This window comes from Equus caballus, chromosome 7 (genome assembly GCF_041296265.1).
Source record: "Equus caballus isolate H_3958 breed thoroughbred chromosome 7, TB-T2T, whole genome shotgun sequence".
NCBI lineage: Eukaryota > Metazoa > Chordata > Mammalia > Perissodactyla > Equidae > Equus > Equus caballus.
Window position 1 is genome coordinate 32,814,172 of NC_091690.1, and position 10,877 is coordinate 32,825,048.

General features: G+C 34.9%; 1 protein-coding gene across 2 annotated transcripts; it reads left to right on the forward strand.

Annotated features, from left to right (window-relative positions):
• The first annotated feature begins 6,954 nt into the window (after positions 1-6,954).
• Positions 6,955-10,265, forward strand: OR8G3H (olfactory receptor family 8 subfamily G member 3H). 2 transcript variants are annotated; one of them, XM_070272200.1, is made up of 2 exons: positions 6,955-7,906; positions 10,243-10,265. In XM_070272200.1, exons 1-2 carry the CDS (start codon positions 6,979-6,981, stop codon positions 10,263-10,265), a joined length of 951 nt encoding a protein of 316 aa, XP_070128301.1. In that variant the 5' UTR covers positions 6,955-6,978. The 2 variants fall into 2 exon arrangements, with proteins under 2 accessions (XP_070128301.1, NP_001378474.1); NM_001391545.1 differs by lacking the exon at positions 10,243-10,265 and having other exon boundaries at positions 6,979-7,914.
• Positions 10,266-10,877: the final 612 nt, after the last annotated feature.

The following is a 10,877-nucleotide window of genomic DNA, read 5'->3' on the forward strand; positions in this document are numbered from 1 at the left end:
CTGTATGTCAACAAAATGGATAACCTGTAAGAAATGGATAAATTCTTAGAGTTATACAACTTTCCAAACCTGAATCAAGAAGAAATAGAGAATTTGAATACATCAATCACCAATAAGGAGATCAAAACTATAATCATAAACCTCCCAAAAAACGAAAGTCAAGGGCCAGACAGCTTCTTAGGTGAATTCTACCAACCATTCAAAGAAGACTTAATACCTATTCCTCACAAACTCTCCCCATAAACTGATGACAAAGGATGCCTCCTTACTCTTTTAAGAGGCCGACATTACACTGACACCAAAACCAGACAAGGACAACACAAAAAGGGAAAATTACAGGTCAATATTACTGATGAAAATAGAAGCAAAACACCTCAACAAAATAAGGGCAAATCAGATACAATACACTACAAGGAACAGACAGCATGATCAAGTGGGATTTATATCAGGGATGCAGGGATGGTTTAACATCCACAAATCAATCAATATGATACACCACGGTATCAAAATGAAGAATAAAAATCACATGATCATCTCAATAGACAGAGAGAAAACATTTGGCAAGACCTAACATCCATTTATAATTTAAAAAACTCTCAATGTAAAGGGTATAGAAAAAAAGTATCTCAACATAATAAAGGCCATACATGACAAACCCGCAGCCAACATAATACACAATTTTGAAAAACGAGAAGACATTCCCCTGTGAACAGGAACAAGATAAGAATGTCCACTCTCACCACTCTTTTTCAACATAGTACTGGAAATTTTAGCCGGAGCAATTAGGCAAGGAAAAGAAATAAAAGTCATCCAAATTGGAAAGAAAGAAGTTAGACAGTCACTGTTTGCATATGACATGATTCTATATATAGAAGACCCAAAGTAATTTACCAAAAAACTATTAGAAATAATCAATGAATACAGTAAAGTTGCAGGGTACAAAATCAAGATATAGAAATCAGTTGCATTTCCATACATTATTAACAAACTAGCATAAAGACAAGCCAAGAATAGAATCCTATTTACAATTCTAATAAAAAGAATAAAATACCTAGGAATAAATTTAACCAAGGAAGCAAAAGACCTATACACTGAAAACTATATGAAAGAAATTAAAGAAGACATGAAGAAGTGGAAGGATATTCTATGTTCATGGATTGGAAAAATAAACATAGTTAAAATGTCCATATTACCTAAAATCATTCTACATACTTAATGGAATCCCAATAAGAATTCTAATGACATTCTTCACCAAAATAGAACAAAAGTTCCTAAAATTTACATGGAACAAAATATGACCCAGAATAATTAAAGCAATCCTGAGAAAAAAGAAAAAACCTGGAGTTATCACACTTGCTGACTGCAAAATATACTGCAAAGCTATAATAATCGAAACAGCATGGTACCAGCACAAAAACAGATGCACAGATCAATGAAACAGAGTGAAGAGCCCAGAAATAAAACCTCAAATCGATGGACAGTTAATCTTTGACAAAAGAGCCAAGAACATGCAGTGGAGAAAAGAAAGACTCTTCAATAAGTGATGCTGGGAAAACTGGAGAGCCACATGCAAAAGAATGAAAGTACACGATTATCTTACACCATACACAAAAATTAATTCAAAATCATTAAAGTCTTGAATGTAAGACCTGAAACCATGAAACACATAGAAGAAAACATAGGCAGTACACTCCTGGACACTTGTCTTAGAAGTATCTTTTCAAATACCATGTCTACCCAGGCAAGAGAAACAAAAGAAAAAATAAACAAATGGGACTACATCAGACTATAAAGTTTATGCACAGCAAAGGAAATCATCAACAAAACGGAAAGACAGCCCACCAACTTGGAGAAAATATTTACCAAACTTATATCCAACAAGGGGGTAATTTCCAAAATATGTTAAAAACTCATACAATGCAGCAACAAAAAAATGAACAATGCAATCAAAATATGGGCAGAGGATATAAACAGAATTTTCCGCAAAGAAGATATAAAGATGGACAACAGGCACATGAAAAGATGTTCAACATTACTAACAATCGGGGAAATGCAAATCAAGACTACAATGAGATATCACCTCACACCCGTCAGACTGGCTCTAATTAAGAAGACAAGAAATAGCAAAGAAGAAATGGGAACCATTATACATTAGTGGTTGGCATGAAATCTAGTGCAACCACTATGGAAAGCAGTATGGAATTTTTTCAAAAATTAACAATAGAAATGCCATATGATCCTGCTATTCCACTGCTGAGTATTTATCCAAAGAAAATGGAATCAATAATTCAAAATGATATATGTATCCCTATGTTCATTGCAACATTATTTACAATAGCCAAGGCACAAAAGCAACACATGTGCCCATCAATGGATGAATGGACAAATAAGATGCACTATATATATTCAATGGAATATTACTCAGCCATAAAAAAGACCAAATCATGCCATTTACAATTACATGGATGGACCTTGTGGATATTATGCTAAGCGAAATATGTCAGATAGAGAAAGACAAATACTGTATGTTTCACACATATGTTGAAGCTAAACAAACAAACATGTGGATATGGAGGATAGATTGGTGGTTACCAGGGGGAATGGGGCTGGAGGGAGAGCAAAAGTTGTAAAGGGGCACATGTGTTTGATGAAAGATAAAAACTAGACTATTGGTGATGAACACGATGCAGTCTACACGAAATTGAAATATAATAATGTACATCTGAAATTACACAATTTTTAAGCCAATATGACCTCAATAAAATAAATTTCAAGGGTCCGACCCGATGGTGCAGCGTTTAGTTTTGCACGTTCAGCTTTAGCAGCCCGGGGTTCGCCAGTTCGGATCCCAGGTGGGAACCTGGTACTTTTTGGCAGGCCATGCTGTGGCAGGCATCCCACATATAAAGTAGAAGAAGATGGGCATCGATGTTAGTTCAGAGCCAGTCTTTCTCAGCAAAAAGAGGAGGATTGGCAGCACATATTAGCTCAGGGCTAATCTTCCTGAAAAATAAAATAATTTTCAAAAATTTAACTGTCTTGCATTGTAACATATTTCTTGTTCTAATTTATGACAATTATTTATGAGCAACATTTTCCTTAGGGTTTATGAATAATTGTCTTTTGTTTTAGCCCTTATCACAGCAATTTATAAAAATATCTCAGCAAGAAAGATTAGAGTCCCATATCAAACAATAATTTAAAGCGTTTCAAAGTATATTTGGTTAAGAAATTTTATCATAATGCTTGTCAAAAATAATATGACATTTAATGAATATTTTGAATAAGAACATTAAATACAATTTACTTTCCAAAAGATAATTTAATATTTGTATAGAACTAAACTAATCTTTATAACACATGTATTTCTATTGTTCATCATCATCACACTTCTAATTTTAAAAGAAAGTAAAATCATCATCTGTCTCTGTCAGGCTCATTAGGAATTCCTTATGCGTTTATGGCAATATCTAGAAGATGCTTTCATTCAAATTACACAAAGATTATTTTCCTTGATTTTCTACTTTTTCCCTGTGGGAAATAACTTTAGAAAACCTCTTTAGTGTGTGTCTTAAATTATGAAATTATGCACTTCTCAATGGCTTGGCATGCAATCCTCTCGAGCGCTAATACTATCTCTCACATCCTTTTTTCTAATACATAATCTAGCAAGAACAATGAATCACACCTACATGACACTATTTTATACTTGAGAACCAATGGGGAAAAGGGAAATTCTAATTACTTCTTTTCCCACGAGTTGCTACTTGTGGGATTAGAGTCTAGTGGGAGGTCATTATAATTGTTTGTTCCTAAACAGACCGTTAGCATTTATCCTCAGAGTATAAAATCATCCCATCAATATACCTTTGCAGAGGACCACATGGCCTTGAGCATTGGCTTCATCAGAGATCAAGACCAGTGACTCAAAATAATTGCCAAAGGAGACTCAGTCTATGACCCCCTTAGGATGAAGGAGTTTTGCAAGGTTAGTACTCGGAAGTATGCACCAGCATTATCAGGTCATTTTTCCCTCCACAGCAATGGAGAAGAAAATTACACAGTGCTGAATTCTCTGGCAAGAAGGACTATGTCTGAATCACAGTCCTCGACTTTTAAAATCTTTGTCTCCTGTTCTAGCTCTACATATGCTCTATGTTCTACATAGAGAAGTACATACCTATTTACCAATTCCCACCTGTCCTCATTCTAATATTCGTGGTCTCTGGGGAGCACAGAATCCCTTATTATCTCCCTGTCCCCTGAAGTATAAAATATGGCAAACATTTTTTGTTTACTCCTTTCAACTCAGGCAGTCTGATATCTCTGTTCACTTATATTGGGTCTACGTTAACTTATGTCTAAACTTCCTTCAATGGTTTTATTAAAAACATATTTATTGAGGCTCACTATATGCAAGGTTGTGTGCCAAACACTGTATTGAGTTTACAGTCTAGCAGAGAAGAAAAATAAATAAATAACTCATAATGATTAATATAGAATTAAGTAAGTGCTTAATGTAAATATAAAAAAAATGTATTCATGGGCACATGGAAAATGGTCTGGGGCTCTCACTATTAAAGTGTTCAACTAAAACATCCTAACTTTTAAATAGATTTCATAGGATAAAGGGAACAGAAGAAGAGAAAAGCTAAGGGAAAATGAAGAGTCAAAACTGAGTCTACCAAATACTCATTTTTGAATAGCTAAATCATATGATACCTGTTGGGATGTAAAGAAAGAAAACTTTTGTCTTTTTTGCCAGATAATTTTTGAATGATGAAGAGACTGGTTTGAACTTTATTTGGATACCATGAAAATATCAATGATTCTAAGAGCTTAACGTTAAGTAAAGAAAGTTCTAAATCTCTGAATTACTGTGTTTATTCATGGAAAGGAACAATAATAAGATATGCTACGGAAAAAATTAAAACACTTGTTGCCATTATGGGAATGAAAATCTTGGTCAAATGAAAGGTATAACAGAGAGAAACTCTAAAAGATTACAGTTAAAACAACATTGACATTTATTAACTTCTTACCAAGAGCCAGGAAATAGTAAGCACCTTGCAGGCATCCTTTAACTTAATTTTTACAAGACAGAATTCGGCATTTCAGTTTTTCAGAGGATTGGAGCAAGTATGGGGTTACGATTTGAATCCATGACTATATGCTTAATATCAGGAACTATTAGAATTATACACACATTGGAACTAAAAGAAATATTAAACATGACAGTACAGCCACCTTTCTAGGGATTGCATCCTTGAACAATATTTGGTAAGTGGCTATTCAGGCTGTATTCTAACACCTCTGGGTGTAAGATCATGGTATACGTGACTGTTGGAATGTTCTTCTTTAATGTAAATTAATATATTTCTCCCTATAGTTTTAAACAGTTAATTTACTTTACTCTCTCAGAGACATACAATGAGTTCAACACTTCTTAAGTATAGCTATATGTTTAACATTTGGTAATAACTGTCATGTACCACATGAATTTTTGCTTTGCTTGTTAAGTATCTTGAGTTATATCAGCCATTCTTTAAAACATAAGACTTCTAGATACTTTTTTCCGAATTGTCAAGTTTTCTTATATCACATAAATTATTGTACTCCAAATTTAAAACATTAACCCAACTATTGCTTGAATGTTAATTAACAATATCAGTTTCCATTTTCTAGAATCTACTTGTTTTTTGTCAAATATGAGCAAAATATGTGTGGTCTTTTAAAAAGACCACATTGTTGACCAATAATGAATTTAAACTAAGATTTCTAATTGTATTTTGTATGTGCTCTGCTAATACATGTCTCCACCACCTTTAAAGATTGGTACCTGAGCTAACAACTGTTGGCAATCTTTATTTTTTTTTTCGTTCTTCTCCCCAAAGGCCCCCAAGACATAGTTTTATATTCTAGCTGTGAGTGCCTCTGGTTGTGCCAAATGGGACGCCGCCTCAGCATGTCTGATAAGTGGTGCCATGTCGGCACCCAGGATCTGAACCTGCGAAACCCTGGGCCACCGAAGTGGAGCATGCGAACTTAACCACTTGGCCATGGGGCTGGCCCTTCCACCACCTTTAAATGCTAGATAGAGATAAGAAGGCACCTACTGTTTTTATTCCAAAATATTTCTTGTATTTTTGGAATAAAAGTAGTTTTCTGACCTCCACCGCTATAACTGTGAATCCAATTAAAGTAAACCATTCAGACTCTACTGCTTGTCTGGCCAAAGTGGTGGGATACATGACCTAAATTTAAGCCATTGTATTACTCCCCTGGGATTATCCAAATTAGAAACAAAGGAAGACAGCTTCTTACTCTTGGGTAAGTTGTTGTGACATATAACAACTTGTAAAGTTCAGGCCTTGTGAAGGAACCCAGTAGATACAGAATAGCAGAACTTCAAGTGGAATGATACTGGTAGTTGCACAGTGTTTCAGGTATTTTGAGTTGGAATTCTAGTGAGGAAAATGGTTCAGACCAAAAAACTTTTTGTTAATCCTATGTCTATTAATTTTAGAAAGCATTTGCTACACTTTCCTCTTCTGAGTCAAATGAAATTCAATCATTATGTCATTTGATATACAGGACATTAATATACACATGTACAATATGGAAATAAAAAAAGTGTCTCCAGAAATAACAGTAGTAACTTTCCTATTAGCTCAAAACTCCAAAAGTTTGTGTTTTCTCTTAAAAATTATAAGTATCTTAGTTGTAAGTTTCTGAATGTATGATTCTTCCTCCAGTCAACTAGAATGATTGCCCTAGAGTAGAGAAAAAGACTCAAGAGATACTTGCATTATGAACCTTTTCTGATGAGGGATAAAATAATGATTTCCACATTACTCTCTCTCTCTTTGACATACACGTTCACATGTGAACACGCTCAAACACCTCACGACACACACACACACACACTTCAATGGAATAATTTTCGCTTTTTTAAACTTAGAATCCACTGAGAGGATAATGGACCATGAAAATCATTCCACAGTAACTGAGTTCATCCTCGCTGGGCTAACAGATCATGCTGAACTCCAAGTACCACTCTTCCTCCTCTTCCTAGGAATCTATGTAGTCACAGTGGTGGGGAACCTGGGCATGATCACACTGATAAGCCTCAGTTCTCACCTGCACACCCCCATGTACTATTTCCTCAGCAGCTTGTCTTTCATAGATTTTTGCCAGTCCTCTGTCATTACCCCCAAAATGCTGGTGAACTTTGTGACGGAGAAGAACACCAGTTCCTACCCTGAATGCATGACACAGCTCTATTTCTTCATCATTTTTGCTATTGCAGAGTGTCACATGCTGGCTGTAATGGCATATGACCGCTATGTTGCCATATGTAACCCCTTGCTTTACAATGTCATCATATCTTATCACATCTGCTTCTGGCTCACAGTGGGAGTTTATATTTTGAGCATTATTGGATCTACAATCCATACAAGCTTTATGTTGAGACTCCTTTTCTGCAAGTCCAATGTGGTTAACCATTATTTCTGTGATCTCTTTCCACTTTTGGAACTATCCTGTTCCAGCATCTACGTCAATGAATTATTGGTTCTGGGCTTGAGTGCATTTAACATTCTGATTCCTGCTTTAACTATCCTTGCCTCCTACATCTTCATCCTCTCCAGCATACTCCACATCCGCTCCACTGAGGGAAGGTCCAAAGCCTTCAGCACCTGCAGTTCCCATATCTCAGCAGTTGCTGTTTTCTTTGGGTCCCTTGCATTCATGTACCTGCAGCCTTCATCTGTGAGCTCCATGCATCAAGGGAAAGTGTCCTCTGTGTTTTACACCATCATTGTGCCCATGCTGAACCCTCTAATATACAGCCTGCGCAATAAGGATGTCAAATTTGCCCTTAAGAAAATTCTGGACAGTAGGACATGTTCATGATAGAATCAAGGTCATGATGTCATATCAGAAAAAGACCTTTGGTTTGCTGAAATATACAATTTTTTAGTTTTTTTGTGCAAATTTTTAGAAATTCAGTGACACTTTCCTATGTCACACATCTCTAAAATTCCTCTCCAGACCACTTCCTTTGAACTTATATTACAATTACTACACTTGGAGAAACAAACACTAAGAATAAAATCAAAGACTCTTGAACATTAAAGGAGCCCTAGTTTTATTTTTAAAGAATAATGCAAATAGCAATAAGAACAACGATGATGCTGTTGATGATAAAGATGATAGGCACAATATATATTACTGATATTTTATAAATTATGAAGCACTTTGCCAAGAATTATAAATGAGTCACTTTATTTCATATGTAAAGTGCTCCTTCCAGGCAAGCCCTAGTATTATTCCATTTTTTAAACATGACGTAATTGAAGTTTTACTTAGTTTGAGTAAATGTCCAGGGTCCCAAACATAATAAGCAAGTAAGCCTAAAAAGTTTGGCTCCTGAACTCATGATTTTACTTAAAATGGTATTTCAGCCCCAGGTAATAGTGAAGAGGTCTAAGGACTACCTGAGAGCTCACGTCTACACATCATCCATCTCCAGTTATCTGTATGACTGTGTTGCTGTCCTCTGGATGTCTTCCATGTTATTTCAACTTTATTTCACTGTATATAACAGAAATCAAAATCTTTCAAATGTGATAATCAAAACAAATGAAAAAAACTAGAGATTCATTAACTCTCATTATAGAGACTGAAGTTATTATGCTTGATAGCAACAATTTGTATACATTCACCCCAAACAATACTCTATTATCTTTATACCAGTAATGCCATGGCTATTTATGAGGCAACTGCTCATGGAAGTAAAAAATTCTGATAAGTTTTATCATTTTCATGCTATTTTGACTCATAATTTATAAACAATTGTCATTTCATGTCAATTTTATCTTTAAAACATCTCTTCAGTTATCTCATTTTTTACTTTCTGCTTTTGGGCATTTAACATCTTCTATATGTGAAATTTCATGATATGCTTAGTATTCACTTGCCTTCTTCTCTCCCCAGTTCAAACCATCCTATTCATTATTGTCTGATCAATATTCTTTGGATGGTTTTCTGTATTATTCACCTGCAAAGTAACTTGCAGTGTTTTCTATAGTTTACAAATATAGGCCAAAAAATATATAAAATGTTTTTACTTTACCTTACCATCCTTATATTCTATTATCCATCCATTTATTGCATTATGATATCCATCTCTAAGAGCTCTAAAATTTATTATTTAACTTAATGTTCATCAGTCATATAAAGTCGAAGAAAATGGCCACAATTACAACTTGTGTCTTAGATAGGATTCTTTGTCTATTACTCTGTCTATTACCTCGTCTATTACAATCAATAGATAGTCATATATTCAAATAAAACAGATGATAAACCAAAAAAGTGCTGAAATTACTGGAGTTTGACCTTTCAATTACTGGAACTTGACCTCATATAGAAAATATAGTGTAATTGAAAGGCAATTTGGTCTCATCAAGGAATCGGAGAAAAGTTTGTGCAGACCCAGAAAAACATGCCATATTTAAAGTAATATGATCAAGCTACAAGGATAGAAAAGTAGGCAAAGATGGTTTATTAATCGCCTCTCAGTCACTATATGACATCACTCCTTATTTTACTGAGGGTAGCTGCTAAAAAATTGTATTGTTGTTATTTTTTGGTAAAGTGACACAATGAATTTTGCATGCTAGCAATATCATACTTAAATTGGTGTGAGAGATGGGTGAAAAAAATGAGGTTGAATTCAAGGATACCAGTCAACACCCATTTTATTATTCTAGGCAAGATATTGCATGTCATTGACAGTGGTGCTAGAAAATAATGAGACGTTCAAGAGAGTTTTGAAAAGTTTTATTGTTCAGATGTGGCTGAATAGAAGTGAACTGAAGGTACGGGAAAGCATGAAGATGAATACAAGTTTATTGCTTGGCTTATGAAATAAAGGATAGGCAGTGGTTTAACTCTCAAGATAGAGCTCACTAACTTTAGGTGGGAATTCACAGTAAAGTAATTATATAATATAAGTCTCAGTATAATTCAATCTCTCTCTTTCTCTCTCCATATATTCTCTCCTGAGTCAGAACATGTATCCTGAAAGAATTGAAAGAATGGCTTCAATGTGTCTCTGCATAATTTCCTTTATTGTATAATCATCTATGGAAAGGACTTGTTAAATTCTTCCTATTTACAACCTTAGCCAAGATCCAACTCTCATGCTTACTCTTTCTATTCAGCACACTGAAGTAACAGTCAGTCATAGTCTGCTCAGCTAGGGGGTGCCATTCCATATGCATGATATTCCTCAATAAACATGCTATAATTCTGTAGCCACTACAATTCCAAAGCTAAAAAGAGCCTTCCTGATGAACGCACTTGGGAGAAGATGCTGAAATCTGCAATAATTATACTAGAAGGGATTCAAAACAAGAGACTCTCTGACACCTTGTTTCTCAGAGTGGTCCTTAGAGATGCAGAATTGGAAAATCTGAGAGTTTGATAAAAATTCATAATCTCAAGCCTATATGCCACTCCCATCTGGCTTGCAGTTTCTGCTGAAAAATCTGCTGATAATCTTACGGGGCTTCCCTTGTACATAATAAATTGTTTTTCTCTTACTGCTTTTAAAATTATTTTCTCGTCTTTAATTTTTGACACTTTAATTATAATGTGTCTTGGTGTGGGTTTCTTTAGATTCATCTTATTTGGAACTCTCTGGGTTTCCCGTATCTGGATGTCTGTTTCTTTCTCTAGGTTAGGGAATTTTTTGCCATTATTTTTTCAAATAAGTTTTCTGCCCATTTCTTTCTTTTATTTTTTTGAGGAAGATTAGCCCTGAGCTAACTACTGCCAATCCTCCTACTTTTGCTGAGGAAGACTGGCCCTGA

Coding starts and splice junctions, on each gene's coding strand:
- OR8G3H (XM_070272200.1), top strand. CDS start 6,979: ATGGACCATGAAAATCATTCCACAGTAACTGAGTTCATCCTCGCTGGG. Junction 7,907..10,242: donor AATTCTGGACAGTAGGACAT/GTTCATGATAGA, acceptor CTGAAGTAACAG/TCAGTCATAGTCTGCTCAGC.